Below are 18,043 nucleotides of genomic sequence, written 5' to 3' on the forward strand. Positions count from 1 at the left end.
TAATTGCACCCATATGTAATTTATTCACATAGGTTATATTTGAAGTGCACTGTTAAATATATTGAAATCCATTTCAAAATATATAATTAAAAATACATAAAAGTTGTTCTACTAGGCTACATCTGCAACAGTAGGCTGTATGTCTTATGTATAGATTTTAATCAGCATTTTTGCTATTTTATTTCTACACGTAGCCTATACATTTCAAAAGCTATATTATATTAGCTATATTATAAACTGACTTATGTTATAAACTGATCGTTTTTCATTCTCAATACAGCTTTATTCTCTTTCCATTTACAGGTTGATGCTAGAATTAGGCCTGCTATCCACTTAATAATGTATCAAGTTTCAGGAGTTTCAGGACATTTTATCTGATTATCAAATTATTAACTTTATTAATTCGACATTTATGCATTTATGTAAATGCTACGCCTACGTGATTTCTTCGTGTTTTAATGGGCGTGCGCTGAACATTCGCGTCACATTTGAACTGGAGCAGAGGGCGTTACCATAGAAACGGAGCTACGCAACTCAACTGACAAGCAGAAAAACTCCGTCTCTCATTGTTGTTTGCATAATTTCAGGTAAGTTTAGTGCCTACAATTACACAAATAGTACATACAAATGTTCCTTACACTTTTCATGTGTATGACACGCTTCCGCTGAATATTACTTTATAGAAATGGTTTAAGTTAACGTTAGTATCTTTGGAAAAAGCTTGTTAGCATCTTAACCGTTAGGCTAAAGTTAGGTTAACTACAGGCAGGTTAAAGCTCTTGTTTATGGAAGTTGGGGCTTTTAAAATCACATCTTATGTGTAGATGAGATATTTTGATAGTTTTGTTTGGAAGTAAGCTAATTAATTTAACCTAAAATATGAACTGTACAGTTAATCGGTGACTTCATTTAAACAGCATGAAAATGAGCTGATTTCATACACGTTATGATCTTACGTTGTACACTAATACTGATACAATTTGTTCTGTGATTCCAGAAGAAGAAAAAAACCCTCTACCTACCGCATATATTTTATAATTTCCAATGGGAAGTACAGAGAGAAGGAAACAGGTGATCTGAGAAAGCACTTTGAACTTCATATGCATTTTTTCACAATATAACGTTATATCAAATATGAATATACATCATATTTCATCTATATCACCATGCATCTGTAAATTTCTTTTGCAAATATATATATATAGTTATTTTTAAAAAAGGCATTAATGTACAAACATAAGTGACACTGTGTTAGTATTATTAAATAAGTAAACCAAAAAATTTTAATTCAATTTTTTTTTTTATATCTGTAAATTACTTTTTCTATTCTGCATTTGTGCTGCTATAATTTATTTCTAATAAACCTTACATTGAATAGGCTACTAAATATTTTTGTCTCTGTGACAGATGTTCGTAGATTCTTCCTTGCTGATGGCCATGCACTAGAGTTGGAGCATACTCCTGTCGAAGAACATCTCTAGACATTATGTTCCATATGACTGGTAAGTTATACCAAAGTCCCTTTAAGACAAGTCCTTTCGCACAGTGGTCATCTTTAAAACGCTTCTCGGGTATGCAAGAGCAGCTTCTATCTCTTTGAATAGAGGGAAGGTTTTTATGTAACAGTATTTATTATTATGTACTGTAAATAGCATTAGAAATACATCATTAATATCTATGTATATATGTATATTAATATCTATCTATCTATCTATCTTGTTCATTAATATCAGTAGTGTGTATATATAGTCAACGATCTGTAGTGAGCCACTGTTCTTACCAGTGCCCGAATTCATAAACACAATATACTAATTCACAACCTAGGAAACTATGAAGCTGATTGAGACGTATCCTTTATGACACTGGACCTTGAGGGTCAAGAGTTGAGAACCCCTCACATACTAATTAGTCAATAATCACTGATGAAGAATGAGTACACTTTAATTTGCACAGAAATATGAAATATTTTGGAATAATCAGTGATGTTGTCATCTTGTTTCTCTTTTATTTGTACAGCTAAATAAAACCAAAGGCCACTGCATCTTTTTACAGTGTGTGCAGGTTCCCAGTTTCAATTTTTGATGATGACATGAGGGTGAGTACAAGATGACCATATTTCCAGTGTACCATCCTTTTCAGTAGTTTACTTTTTTGTAGTACTTGCATAGTTATTTTAATTGTACAACATTTGCAATGTAGAGAAAGTAACAAAACTGTGTTGAAAATTTTAGTAAATTATTCTCATGCTATTAATCATGTTCAGTCTTTTGTGCCCTCAGGTGGAAAGTAACAGACAACCATTGTTTTGTTTTGTGTTAACATTTACATTTGGGTTATTGTTTTCTTTCTCTCTTTAGATGCTGGAGAAAAACAGCCAAGCTAAAGTATTCAAAGTGGAAGCTTCTGTCGTGGTTCAATAATCCAGATTGGGATGGTGGAAGGAGCAGAAGAACAAGCGGTTTATTGATATATTGACTGATTCACCTAATGTATAACATTTAGCCAAAACATTTCATCACCCACCTTTATGTTGTTCCAAACTGTGAGAATTTTATTCATCTTCTTTTTAATTAAATCTGAGAGATTTCTGTCCTTCCATTTCACAGTTTATCCCAGAAAGGTAGTAAAGACATCAAAGTAACCCACATGCCTTCATTGGTTTAACCTCGATTTTATGAAGCAACGTAAATGCTTTGTGTGTGCAAAAATAATCAGCATATTTTTTCACAAAATATATATATCCGATGCATGTTCATGAGAGCACCACAATGCATCCGTGTTGTGTTGGCTTGAGGCATGCTTGTGAACATGCTTCAGAGATACATCATTTGTGAACAAAAATGTTTTGTTTTTTGTGCACAGAAGGCATCTGCTAAAACTTCATTTGTGTTCTGCACAAAAGTCTTACGGGTTTGGAGCTACACAGGGGTAATTAATGACAATCTTAATTGTTGGGTGAACAATCTTTAATTCTTTGTGTTCTTTGTGTTTATAATTGGTCATTGTTCTGTTTTATAAAGTTTTAATATTTATTTTGAAAAAAAAAATATTCAGAAAAGATGGATTAATTTGATCAAAAGTTACAGTAAATGCTTAAACTGTGTGTGTGTGTGTGTGTGTGTGTGTGTGTGTGTATAAATGCTGCTCTTTTGAAAGTTTTATTTAAAGAATGCTGAAAAACTATCATGGTTTCCACAAAAATATGAAGAAGCACAACTGTTTTCAGCATTGATACTAATCATAAATGATTCTTAAGGCATCAAATCAAGAATGATTTCTGGAGGATCATGTGACACTGAAGAGTTCAGCTTTGATAACAGGAATAAATTAGATTTTACATTATAGAAAAGTTATTTTTTGTAATAGTTCACACAGTTATTGTTTTTACACTGCTTGATGAAAATTGTTTTTGATGTGTCAATAAACACATAGTTTGTGTACTCTTGTGTATGGTCTTATTTTGACATTAATTAAAATATTATATAATCGTCTTTTTCAGGCCTAATTTCAACTGTGAATATGCGATTGAAATTAGGCCTGAAAAAGACGTCTTTTCAACTTTCACTTTACAACCAGATTTAGACGCAAGTGGGACGTCCTTACCCAGCTAACACAGTTACGTTGTGAAGACGTAACCGGACCGGACCGCGATTCTTTTTTTCCCAGGATGGTAGGGGAAGGTTCCGCCTTTTTCGTCTATGATTGGCTAGAAGGGCTCTCCTTCGATTGGTTATATATCTCACGTTCATGGTAGGCTGTCAGCTAGTCTGTTTTGATCGTCTTTACAACAGAAACGATCGAAGTCAATCCAACATACTAAGAAAAGCACATATCCGTGTCTTCAGATTTATATTTCAAGTCCACAAATTCATTGGCAATTTCATAGAAGAGACACCACAGTATGATACAAATATGACAGATTTTATTTATTGTGAACCTAAAATTGCATAAACTTGCTAGTAATAGACAATTTAGTGCATGTTAAACATAATAATTGTGTGTGTGTGTGGGGGGCATGTTTTGTGACATATGAGGACACAAATGTGTACGACATGGGTATGACAGGTTTTACAAGGAGAGGGTGAAATATGACCACTTTCTAAATGCTTATAAATCATATATAGGATGATTGTTTTTTTTGTTTTTTTTTGAGAAAGTAAAAATGCAGAATGTTTCCTGTGATGGGTAGGGTTAGGGACAGGGGCAGTGTAAGGGGATAGAAAATACGGTTATGTCACAAAAACAAACGTGTGTGTGTAGGCTGTGATTGACTTCGTTTACTTCTGTTTTAAAGACGATCAAAAAAGACTAGCTTACAGCCTGCCATGAGATGTATAACCAATCAGAGGAGAGCCCTTCTAGCCAATCATAGACGAAAAAGGCGGTACCTTCCCCTACCATCCTGGGAAAAAAAATATCGCGACCGGACCATATTCGTCGTAGCGACGTACCAAATAACGTTCCAGAGACGTAACTTTGTGATTCCCGTAATCGTCGTGACGACGTTATATTGGTACGTTGCTATAACGTGATGATCACGTCTCAACGACCAAACTGGCATGTTGTGAGGACGTAACCTCAATGGACCATATTAGTCGCAGCGACATACCAGGTAACGTTCCAGCGACGTAACTTTGTGATTCCTGTATTCGTCGTGGCGACGTTATTATGATATGTCGCTGGAACGTGGCAGGTACGTTATTAATACATTTGTTTTGTTTTTAGTTAATATATTTAGGGATTATGTACTTGTAGATAATAAAAAACGATACAAACCCCTATTAAATTGTAATAGAAAATGGCTCAAAACCACACTGCATTAATTTAATAATCAGCATTTATTCAGTGTTAGCCCACTTTGTACAAATATTAAGTCAACATTTGAACAGTGTAAAGTGTTAACAAATTATGAGTACAGAAATGTAACACATCCATTCATTAATCAAACAAACAACATAAGCAATGTAACCAATTATTAAAATATTTTATTGTCTTATTAGGGAGTAGTTAAGGATTTTCTCACTTATCAATACTCATATTGGTACTACTCTCAATAATTTAGCACAAAAAAGACATGGAAAAAAAGATTTATCAGTTTCTTTATTATTACTTTTATTTGCAGAAATGTCCTGCGTGTCCTGTGAGGCACCTGCTACAAATGTCTGGTGGTGATGTGCTTTATTGCTTCACTATCTGTAGCTAAACCTGAACAATGTGACAGTTACAAAAGATATATAGTCCTTGAGATACAGTCCTACGTTCATAAAGAGATATGTAAAAAACACTACACAGAGTCCTAGCATCTTTTCTGTATTATTGGGCCAAAATATACATCAACAGGTTTTTTTTTTTTGTTCAAGAAAATGAGCATGATGACTTTCTCAGGAAGAATCTGAGACCCCTCATTCCTGACTGTGTCCCAGCTGTGGAAAAAGCTTCAGACAGTGTTGATGAGGCAGAGGGAGATGGAGAGCTGTGAGAGAAGAGGAAGAGGGTCTTTCTTACCCCACCAGCGGAGGGCAGGGTCTTCTGAGGATAGGATAGGAGGATGGGCTCTATATATTCACTTTGGATCTTTGTAAACTGGAAGCTGAAAAAGAAAGCCATACTATTGTAGGTGTATTGCTTTTTGTTAAAAAGGTATAATTGTTTTGTTTTTTTTTACTTACATGTTCTTCCTCCTCTTCATCCTCTTCCTTATCCCGAGCTACACGGTCACATCTTCATCATTTTCTGGCAGCTGAAACATAGGAGAATCTTATTAATGTTTTTTATGCTTTTGAAAGAGTCTCTTTAACTCAACAGTCACCAAGGCTGCATTTATTTGATCAAAAATACAGTACAAACTGTAATATATATTTAAAGTGATAATTCACCCAAAAATGTCAATTCTGTCATTAATTCCTCACCTTATGTTGTTCCAAACCTGTAAGACCTTTGTTCATCTTCAGACACAAATGAAAATATTTTTGATGAAATCCAAAAGCTTTCTGACCCCTCCATAGACTGCAACACAAGGCCCAGAAAGGTAGTAAAAACATTGTTAAAATAGTCCATGTGACTCCAGTGGTTCAACCTTAATGTGACGAAGCAACAAGAATACTTTTTGTGTGCAAAAATAACTTAATTCCACAATTTTGATCTAGCCTGTGCCAGTCTCCTTTCCATTGTAATTATTGATGTCTTTACTTCCTTTCTGGGCCTTGAAAGTGTTAATTAAATTGCTGTCTGAAGATGAATGAAGGTCTTACAGGTTTGTAACAACATGAGGGAGAGGAATTGATGACAGGATTTAAAGGTTTGGTAGAACTAACCCTTTAAATTGAAAACAGCTATTTTACATTGTAAAATTATTATTATTATTATTATTATTATTTAAATATTCCTGTGATTAAAGCTGAATTTTCAACATCAATACACCAGTCTTCAGTGTTACATGATCCTTCAGAAATCATTCTCATATGATGATTTGCTGCTCACAAAAACATTTATGATTATTAGCAGTGTTGACAACAGTTGTGCTGTTTCATATTTTTGTGTAAACCATGGTGCATTTTTCAGGATTCTTTGATGAATAAAATCCTCATATTAGAATGATTTCTGAAGGATCATGTGACACTGAAGACTGGAGTAATGATGCTGAAAATTAAGCTTTGATCACAAGAATAAACTACATTTTATAATATATTCAAATAGAACCCAATTATTAAGAATTTTAATATTATTTAAAAATATTAGATTTTACAGATTTTTTTTAATCAAGCAAATGCAATCTTGGTGAACATTAGAGACCTTTTTCAAAGAACTGTACCAAAACCAAACTTTTGAACATTATTGTATGTTTGAGGTTTTACATACTAGTCACATGGTTCATAATGCCAGGGTTAGTTCATCCCAAAATGAAAAATATCCCATGATTTACTCACCCCCAAGCCATCCCTAGGTTCTTCAGGCGAACACAATCAGAGTTATATTTTAAAATGTCCAGGCTAATCCAAGCTTTATAATGGCAGTGAATGCTTCATTTTTGAAGTCCATAAAAGTGCATCTATCCATCATATAATTGCGCCACACAGCTCCGGGGGTTAATAAAGGCCATCTGAAGCAAAGTGGCATGTTTGTGTGAGAAAAATATCCATATTTAAAACTTTATAGACTAAAATAACTAGCTTCCAGTGGTCAGCAATGCGCGAGTCGACTTGCGCTAAAAAGAATAACCCTTGACGCATACGTATTGACGAACGCAGAAGTACAGAAATTAGAGCAAAACAAAACATAGCATGGGGGGGGGGGGGGTCACCCTTTTTAGCGCAAGTCGACTTGCGTAGCCTACCGCTTATCACCAAGCAAACCAAGCAATATTCACTGCCATTATAAAGCTTGGAAGAGCCAGGACATTTCTTAATATAACTCTGATTGTGTTCGTCTGAAAGAATAATGTCATATAACTTACACATAGGATGGCTTGCAGGTGAGTAAATCCTCACCATTTAAGAGATGTTGTCCGACAGGAGATCTGCTCCAACTCTGCTAACTTTACAGTGCAGGCTGCAGGGCATCAGCATGGAAGCATCAACAATTTATCAGAGCCAAATATATAAATTATACAACGCCAGGTTTATTAAAAGGAAAGAAGCTACAGCAAAGGTTAAATGCAGAAAAGAGAAAGAATGGGTTAAAATATTGTTAAAAATGGACAAGGTTAATCAATCACCTTTTTCAGTTCACCTGTGTTTTCTACTTCTCTTTCAGCAGCTTCCTTCAGAAATGTTGGAAACTTGCTGGGAGCTTCACCACTGTTGTAGAGGGGTTATTTTGTCCCTTCTGAAAATCACAGAACATTTTATTATATGTTAACACGTTTTTTTCGCGCTCCGTGTTAATATTAAGTTAATGTAAGTGACTTTGTCGATTAACAACAAACACATAACGTTAACATTAGTTGAATTAATTAGCCACCTTCAATGACCCATTCAATTCCCAGAAGAAGAAAAAACTTTATAAAACTATCAAAACCTCTCATTTACACATGTGATTCAAAGCCTAAACAAGAGATTAACTTTATAGAGTTAACGTTAGCCTCGTTAACTTAACTTAACTTTTCCCCCCTCATATCCCCCTGAGACAAGAGATTTATGCATTTTATTTCTGGAAAAATTCCTCCTATGATGCAAATTGACGATATTTGCATCATAGGAGGAATGTTTGCCCAAAGGCTAAAGACTACAGCCAGCAGAGGGAGCCATTTCCGCATGTTTTGAACCCGCACATGGGGGATGGAGATCACACTCACAGCTCAGCTCAGCTACAGGCACTCATTTAAACGGAGCTATGGTGAACAATGTAAGTGTTTTAACTTCTCAAATTAATTTCTATGAAAGTTAAGCTTGCAAAGCCATGAACTGAAACGCGCCAGACCGAACTCGCTTTGTTAATGTATGCCGCGAGTGTAGTCGCGATTACCTCAGCTCTCATCACTAGAGCTCATCAGCTCATGATGTTAAATGTAATATCACTCCTGCAGTCAGTGCTCAGGGCTGTGACACTCGCGCGGTGACTCACTCATTATATTTAACAGACACATTCAGTTATTAATTGTATTGTCTTCTTCAACTCAGTCACAGTAATCAAGTTGGTGGCTTTGGGAATGGCCTCACAGGGCAGCAAAGCATTCTGGGAATTGTAGTCTTTCATCCCCATGGGACAAAAATACATTTTCTGTCTGTTCTCAGTCTAGAAGGCACCAAATTCAAAAATAATGTCACATTTCTACTGCATTGATGACCCAGTTTAAATACAGATTCATCTTCCCAGCGCTGAAGTACCCCTTTAACTTACTGTTCGGAAAACAGTTGATGTGCTTATGGACTTTTTTCCAAAGACTCTACATTTCTATAAAGTAAATAGTCAACAGAACAGAAGCGTGTCAATGACACATAAGAAATGTCAGGAAAATGTCAGTAACAGTTGTGTGTATTATTTGTGTAACTTTAAAGACAACTCACCTGAAAGTAGTGAAAAAACAACAACGACAAAGGGAGTTTTGCGGCTTGTCAGGTGTGTTGCTGCACCGTTTCCATGGCAACTCCGCGCCGCTCCAGTGTTTGACACATCAACACACCACGTCAAAGTCACGCAGCAAGATGAATAAAAATCAAGAATAATAAATGATGAATTTAGAACTCATTTTGATGTTCTATGACCCGTTTAGATGCAAAATGCCACTCCTGGCACCGCACGTGATAGTGGGACAATATTGTGCCTTTTTTTTTTTTTGTTAGATTTTTTATTGTTTTTGCCAATACGATTTGCAAACATGGATTCATTTAAAAATATCTAATGAATTAAAGTAAATGTCCCATATAAATCAAAATGGCATACATTTGATAATACTTGTAAATTAATAATGCAATTTGGAAAGTTATGAAGACCAGTGGGCCACGTCGCTACAACGTTCTGTGGGATAAACACGCGACGTCTTTTGAGGACGTGCCCACAACGTTTCTGCAACTTTAGCCAAGATTAAAAAAAAAAAAAAAGGAACTTTACCACGACGTCCTTACAACGTTGTCATAAAGTAATGTCACGCTGACCAAATGACGACTAACTGACGACGTTGTCACAACGTACTGTGTTTGCTGGGTATATAGACGTCTTTTCAACGACCTGAAAAATACGTCTTTTCACCTTTCAACCAAATTTTAACGTTGTTTAAACATCTGGCAATGTCGTCTTTTCGACGTCTTTTCAACGCGTTTTTGCTGGGTGGGTTTGATCACGTGGGCTGTAAAAGGGTCTATAAATAAATTCTGTAGGCTAAACCTTTAGTACGCGTGATGACGCACTTACAGAGAAACGTCTCATCTGTAATGTTTAAATACAGCTAGGATTAAAGCATACACTCATTATACTTTTCCTATAAGAAATAGTTGTTGAAACTTACCTCACATGAAAGGATTTCGGAGATCTTTCGAGCGTCAAAATTTCGACCATAGACTCGACTGCCTACGTTCCTGACAACTTCCTTGGCTTTTTAACTCCCACAAAATGCACGAATGCTGAAGGGCGGAGCACTACTTAAAGCTGCTGTCCGTAACTTTTTTGTGTTCAAAATTTAAAAAAAAAAAATATATATATATATATATTGATCTACAACATGACTCCATTTTTCAAAGCCTGCTTTTGTCTTACCCTGAATCATTATGGTACACTTATAATAAGTGTTTATATTGGGACTATCTCAGGCCAGACTGATAGGAACCCCTGCGGAGGAGCACAGTCCCTGCGTGATCCGCCATAGGCATAAACACAGAGAAGTAAATCCGGCTGCAATGTTCTTCCGCAAGACTCATGCAGTTCTGTTTATTAACCACAATTTCAGCTTGACCCACCATTGTCACAGCCGGTTAGAAACTTCTCAATTTTATTGTGTTGACTTTATTTGGAATTAGGTAGTGCACCTTGTATAGTTAATTAAAATATACAGGCCTATATAGGCTATGTTAAAACAAAAACAAGAAAGTTCTGTGTAAAACCCTGAACTAATTTAATCCAATTAATTTAAAAGTTATAATGTGAAAATCTGATAATGTTTTAACATAATCAAACTAAGATAAGCTCACATAACTCAAGAAAAAAGTTCCCACAAGCACATAATGGGCAAAATACATATGGAAATTGTGCAAACATGTTATTTACAAATGATAGGGAGACCGCCGGGATGGTTGTAACACGGGTCAGTTATAACAACTCCAATATGTCCAATCAGGAACTAGTTACAAATCATCTATTTCACTTTGCACATGCTCAGTTTAGTCCTCCATCCACATGTGATATAGATTTTGACATAAGAAAGTTACTTTTTTTACTTGTTTTTATTTTTGTTACAGGATTTTCTGTTTTGTAGTTAAACACATCAAATTTAAATTATGTTTCTTGTGTGTCTGTGTAGATATTAATCATCCTAGTTGTTAGTGCTAATGTTTTAGCTGTTAGCTGTAAGGTGGGCTAGTTCATGGCTACATGACTCAGGTTAGTTGTAACAGAGTCACACACACACACATTAGGGTGACCAAACGTACTGTTTTCCCAGGACATGTCCTGTTTTCAAGTTCTGTCCTGGCCCTAATATAACAAGTTTCTATCCATACACAGAGGGCATACTTTAAATGTATTGAAATTAATACGGCGACTTTTCAGTAAACTTCGAGTATCATTTGAATAACTCATTGCCGGGCTAAGTGTCCTGGTTTCGGTAATCAAAATATGATTGATCATATATGGTCACCCTACATACACACACACACACATGCACGCTCAAGTGTTCAATTTCAATATTTTACTATGGCTAATGCTATGACTGACAGTAACAAACATGCTTACACACATAATGCTTCTGTTCAAGTTCAATTTATTATGTTCAATTACTATGACTGAGAGTGACACACACTGTGGCACACACATCAGTTATACTGAAAAGTTAGTTTTGAATAAAAAGCTTTCAAAAAAAAAAAAAAGCTTTTTGCCATAATCCTCATTACGCTACATTTCACCCCGGTGGATATCATAATGTTACATCTCACCCCAGGGTATGTTCTAACTAACCCAGACTATGGGGTGAATTGTAACATTTCACTCCTCGTGTTTGAAATGCAAATGTTCTGTTTGTGTTGCAGAGATAATAGTTATCTCATTTAATAGCAGACACTTGTAACTAGTTTGAATCACATTTTGAACACACTGGCTTAAAAGTCCTCTAAGATATAGACAGAAAGGTCAAACATGTTACAACCATCCCCGGTCTCCCCTAATATCACAAGCCACGTTTCCATTACCCTTCAAATTGTGCATATTGAAATTGCGAATTGAAAATACGCCCAATGGAAACGCGGCAATTACGCAAAAGTGATCAAAATCATCTGACTCCCCATGTCTCAAACATATTGCGATTCTTGCGCATGCTGCTCACTTTTCATAATCAACATATAAATGGCTAATGTTTAGGCCTGAACATAGCCTATTTAGTTTCATAGGCTATGTTTTCTTTAACCCACTGCCGATAAAAGCACCGCCGTTCTCATTTTTTCCTTCTTCCTTTAAGAGAGATGAAACTATTCACAATACTCTTGTCATTTTTAGCTATACAGTTCAAGACATAATTATAAACTATAAACTGTCTATTTTTATTTGTGGACTCAGGGAACTAATTATTTTGCATGCACTCACTCCAAACGCTGTCTTCATTTTAAAAAAAAATATTTTGTTTATTAAATGCCAATTTTTTCTTTTCCAAAGCATTTCTAAATTCAGTTCATATGCCCAAAAAACGAAATGTTTAGCCAAAATAACGAAAGTGGTAAAAAAAAACATTTGAGTTAACATGCAAATTCAAACATTTCGCTCTACTCTATATGCGTCAACCTGGCACACGTAAAAGTCGATCATTCTTTACAAATGACGGTTTGTTTGGAGAGAAGATGAGACGGAGTTCTTTAGTTCACACACACACACACCTCATATCCGTGCCGCTTAAGTAACCTAAGGGGCTTTCCTTGCCATTAATGCTTGGATAACACACACGTCTCCTTCCAATAAAAATAATGGCTAGTGTGGTGGATGGGATATACAAACCTACCAAGTGCCATCATTTTGGAATGACCTATCGTGAGAGGAAAATAATATGCTTTAGTCGCATAACTGCAGCTATGAAAATGCTGTCATTTCGCAACAGTTTTTTATCGACATTTAAAGGGGCGGTGAAATGCTGTTTCATGCATACTGATCTTTTTATACTGTTAAAGACTTGGATTCCCATACTAAACATAGACAAAGTTTCAAAAGTTAAGGTGGACGTTTGATGGGAGTATTTCTTTGTCAAAAATACTACTTCCGGTTAGTCATAAGTTTCGGCAAGTTTTTTTCGATCATGGGTCCACTTGACGTTAAAATTTCGGAATTTCCTTGTATGGGCCTTACGGACAATTCTACCGGAAGAGCGTGAGAGGGAGAGAGGGAGAGAGCGAAAGTAACAGGCTACGCCCATCAAAGCGCTGGCTCGTAGGCTGCGCTGCACAGGTGATGTGACTTCAAGAAATTAACAATGTCACCAAAAAAGTGCGTTTTTGGTTGCCAGACCAAGACAGTCCTGTACAGATTCCCCAAAAACCCCGCGTTAAGCCAACAGTGGATGGAATTTGCTTTTCCGGATCAGCAACTGAGTTCCGCAAAGGTTTATGTCTGTTCACTGCATTTCGGTGCAAACTGTTTCATAAACAAGGCCCAGTTCGACGCCAGATTTTCCCGATCGCCTAATGCTGAAGGATGGAGCAGTCCCAACGATAAAGGTCCCAACGTTAGAACCGCAGGCGGTGAGTAAGACTGCTTCAAATGTCTGTGTTTTTGCCTATGCTCATCAAGTAGCCCAAACATGATCACGTATAGTTAATTGATCAATGGAGCATGCGATGTGTAGTGCGTGTACATTTGTTTAGCTGGCCACTATATGTGTAACTTTATGTTTGTGTATTGTAAAAGCACTCCAAACAACAATACACAAAGAGTGGGGAAATATGTTGAACTAAAGCACGCTTCTTCATTCAAATTAGAGGTTAGATCGGGCTCAAAAAATCAAGCCCGACCCTACCCGAGCCTGTGCACGTTGTGTCCGAGCCCGATTTAAACCCGACCATTGTTCAATACGTGGGCGTTTGATGAGAACGAGCCTGTAATGAGCAAAGCGGACTGGTGAGCTCATGATAAAACTACATTTAGTTTTCAGTTTTCTCCACAGCGACTGTACAGCCGAATAACATTTTGTTGCAATATTTTCATGTTTAACACTTTGAAGCTGCTTTGAAACAATCATCATTGTAAAGCGCTATAGGCTATAAATAAAGCTGACTTGACTCCGCTCAATAATCCGCAGCGCGCGCTCATGATCCGCTCACCGGTAAACTGATGTCTGCTCAAATCCAGCTCAGACATTTATCTGTAGCTTACTTTGTTGTAGTCATTAAACAATGTGTTTTTTCCTTCATATTTATGTTTAAATATTATAATATTATTTTTACATTTCATCTGATTATGATGAGTGAAAAGATGCGAGTGGGTCAGAAATGATTTTGGTGGTTATATTTAGTTTAATATTAAGTTTCGTTTTGTAGAAAGCATTTATTTCGTTTTTTTTAAATTGTATCTTAATTTTAAAAAAAGGTTTCTTGGGCCAATTGCCTGGATTTAATAAATAAAAAGCAAATAGCAGACTAATCGTGAGGTGAAGTGGTGGGAGTGATTGCTTTCATTTCATCTCATGAACTGGAGCGCGCGTCTCATAAATAAACCGAAACTCAGCAGCTACTCGCCTCACAGACATGACAAATATGCGTATAGAAAGCTTGAAAAGACCACTTTTAAACGAAACGATTCGAAGATATTTAATTAAGCAAAGTGCAGTGTTGACGCGAGCAGCTCTTGACACGGAGCGTTTCTGTTTATAATACTGCGCTCCATCACTGCTCGAGCTGTGAGTTTAACACGCATTTTTACACTAATCCTGACTTGTGCAACTTTGTAGCCTACACATTTGTTTCTTAGTTGTTGTATTAGTTCTTACTTTGCTAAATATATATATATATAATTTCTGATTATAGCATAGCTTTCTGCCCACCCAATTAGACTAGTAAAGTAGGCTAATGATTTAAAAAAAAAAAAAACGCTTGATCACGGGCCCGGCCCTACCCGACCCGAGGATAGTGCAGGGAAATCTCAGCCCGACCCGGCCCGCGGGTCGGTTCGGGTCAGGTTCGGGCTCGGGCTCGGGTAGAGAATCTAAACTCTAATTCAAATGCGCTACTATTCCGTGTCTTTCTATGTAAACACTAACTTAACCTGCCGTGCAAAACCAGTCCGCTTACTGTCTACACAAACCACGCGTAAACACACACACACATGTGCACAACTGCACTTCCCACATGTACACCTTCAAAGACAAAAATACGACGATATAATTCAAGTATAAATATGTAAATAACACAAGCCGCTAAGCATATTATATAGTTAGTGTATAACTTGTACCACATAGAGACGTCCTGCTCTAGTCGTTTTTGCTGCTGCTCCTGTTCAACTGCAGCCTCTGGGTCTGATTCCGGATCATAGATGTATGGCTGTATCTGATTAAAAGCCATATTTTTATTTTGAATAAAGTTTTTTTCCCGCTGTTAGGGATGACACAGCTTTACGACGCACTCAACACAACACAATAGCAGCGGCGCGCACACGTCATTATTTAGCTCCGCCCACACGACACGCCCCCACCCGCTCGGCTTTTTTCGGAAAGACTCGGAACAGCGCATCTTTCTTATATAATTATAAAAAAAATAAAGACTTTTCGGAGATATGCAGGATGCAATGCTACTCTATAGGTACTCAAGATTGACATGACACTGACTGAAACTGAGTGTTTCACCCCCCCTTTAAGAAATATCGCAAAAGTTTTTCGCAAATCTGTAATGGAAACGCAGCTACAGTCCTAAAATGATACAGACCATGTGGTCCAAAAGGTTTTAACAGACATATGAACATTTTACAACATGAAATCAGTCATTAGAGTTGTAGACTTTGTAACTTAGTAAAGATCTCCATCATTTTTCTCTCATTAATATGAGTGAGTTGTGCTTCTAGTCTGGCCTCGCTGAGCTTTGCTTCATAATATCGCTTGTACTCAGTCAATTTGTTCATGTTCCTCTGGTTCAGTCGTTTTAGCTCTTTGATCGTCTTTTCTTTCTCCTGATCAGATGCTGTTAGAGTCTTTATTTTCTCCTGTAGTTTCCTCTTTTCTTCAGCAAATCTTGACTCCAGATTTCTTTCTTTCTCTTGTAGTTTCTTCTCATATTCTCGTCTCAGTTCCTCTTCTTTGGTCTTCAGCATGAGCTCCACATCCTGGTAAGAGTCACTGGTGTAATATTCATCTCCATTAGCAGCGACCATGTCATCCACTTTCTCCAGAAGCTCCACAACTTGATTACGATCCTCCATGTCTTTATTGTTGAAGATGTGAAATCTTCCTCCACAGAGACTCAGGATTTCTCTGAGATCCTCACCGGCTTCACTGACGTATTCTTCAATAGTGCCGGTCAGTTCATCACCGTGAGTGAAGAGGACAATTGTGTGTTTATCTGCTTCTTGTCCGAATATAGCTCTGATCTTCTCCACAGACATCTTCTCTTCTTCAGTGAACGGACCCACTTTAATGACCAGGATGATGGCGTGAGGTCCAGGGGCCGTCATGTTTATACACTTACTGATCTCCTGTTTCAGATACTCCTCTGTAACATCTGTGTCAAACAGACCTGGAGTATCTACCAGAGTAATTTCTCTCTCAGCCACTTCTGCATACTTCTTCCAGCACTCTTTAGTCACAGATGAACCACTTTTAGCAGCTCTGAAGACTTTTCTTCCCAGGATGGTGTTTCCGGAAGAGCTTTTACCTGCTCCAGTCTTTCCTACAAGCACCATCCTTCTCAAGGACACTGAAAAAGGCGAGATGATTAAAAATTCACACAATCTAAAATAGATTAACAATGGGTCATACAGTTTTAAAAAGGGGGAAAGCATTCTCTGTATACTCACTATTTGGAGGATCGATTTCAAAACTCCCCCTTCTGCCTATAAAAAAAAAAGAATAATTATATTAAATTTTTATTTAGCAAGTTATTTCAGTGCCCTGAAAATTGCTATAGTAACCCCTGTGCATAAATCTGGTGACAAACTGGAAGTTAGTAACTATCGACCTATTAGCATCCTGCCAGCCATTATTTGGCTGTATATATATACACAGGGGCATATTTATTTAGAAAGGGTGGTGGGAGGGGGTACATTGTTTTAATGATGTTGAAATGTGTGTATTTAAAACTTTGTAATTGATATTTTGCACAACTCTTTTAGTAACTGTTAATTTATTGTATGTTTCAATTTCTACCTGCCCAGGGACTACGGGTGGAAAATAGCAATTTGCTAAAACCCGGTGCAATGCATCTCTCCTTGTTATAAACAAGGCTAATGTTTTTATTGTGCACTGTCCCTGTCTCAAATAAAAGTAATAATAATAATAGTAATTTTGCTAAAACTGACCAAGCTGCCTGATTGAAGACAATTGGGTATTTTCTACATTAAATAACGAATACACAACACCAGTGATTATAACATTTCCTGTAGTCTTTTTACTTTATGTTTCTCAACAGTTTCAAGAGTGAAAAGTCCAGATTTAGGCCCGCTCAACTCTCAATCGAACGAACGTTAAGCAACTGATAGTAGCCATATTCTGTAATTTTTCAACCATACTTGTTTAAAAAAAAAAAAAAAAATTACTTTGAAGGGAAATGAAACTACAGTGACAAACTGACATTATGAAATGGAATCAACGATGAAGGGACTCTAAAATAAAAGCAGGTTAGTTTAGTTTCAGATGCCGATGTAAACAGCACTTTTCGTACAAACCGAAAGTAAAAGCGGAAAACTCTGGACAAAATACACAAGTATCTGTGCTAAGAGATATACAATTATTTCCATCAAAGTTAATCTCAGATTCTTCTTAAAGGCAGAAAACGTACCTCTGGCCTCTGTTGTGGGGCTTGAGGACGACATGATTCAGATTTAGAGCAGATCACCGCTTCCTCGCGGGTAATGAAATACCCCTCGCTGCAGCCTGTTGCGCGCTGACGTCACGAATATACGTCACGTATATTACGTATCGCATATCTTAAAACGCATGCGCAATAACGTGGTGACAGCGCATGCATGTACTATTTGCGTTATGCGGTGATGTCACACGTGTTTTGATGTCTTGTTTGACGTCCCACGTCTTTAAAAGGCATGAGAAAACTTGACATAGTAGGTTAATAAAATGTTAAAAACGCTAAAGTAATAATAAAAAAACAGCAAAACGGAGTACACATATATCCTTGGTTTTGACCATGCCATCTGAGGTAAAACAATATAATTATAAGGAATTACTTAAGGAATTACTTAGTATACTCTGTAATGGCTG

At 36.8% G+C, this 18,043-nt stretch overlaps 1 protein-coding gene and 1 long non-coding RNA gene across 3 annotated transcripts; one reads left to right on the plus strand and one right to left on the minus strand.

Annotated features, from left to right (window-relative positions):
- The first annotated feature begins 528 nt into the window (after positions 1-528).
- Positions 529-2,952, plus strand: LOC137091209 (uncharacterized). 2 transcript variants are annotated; one of them, XR_010908050.1, is made up of 5 exons: positions 529-587; positions 998-1,071; positions 1,408-1,502; positions 2,017-2,095; positions 2,358-2,952. It is a non-coding gene; the product is annotated as an uncharacterized lncRNA (long non-coding RNA). The 2 variants fall into 2 exon arrangements; XR_010908046.1 differs by lacking the exon at positions 2,358-2,952 and having other exon boundaries at positions 2,017-2,271.
- Positions 2,953-15,600: 12,648 nt separating this feature from the next.
- On the minus strand, positions 15,601-17,640 carry LOC137091072 (GTPase IMAP family member 9-like). The gene is made up of 3 exons (XM_067455200.1): positions 17,607-17,640; positions 16,627-16,662; positions 15,601-16,526 (listed from the first exon to the last, which is right to left on the minus strand). The coding sequence occupies exons 1-3, from the start codon at positions 17,638-17,640 to the stop codon at positions 15,601-15,603; spliced, it is 996 nt and encodes a 331-aa protein (XP_067311301.1).
- Between the last annotated feature and the right edge of the window lie 403 nt (positions 17,641-18,043).

This window comes from Pseudorasbora parva, chromosome 2 (assembly GCF_024679245.1).
Source record: "Pseudorasbora parva isolate DD20220531a chromosome 2, ASM2467924v1, whole genome shotgun sequence".
In the NCBI taxonomy this organism is placed as follows: Eukaryota; Metazoa; Chordata; class Actinopteri; order Cypriniformes; family Gobionidae; genus Pseudorasbora; species Pseudorasbora parva.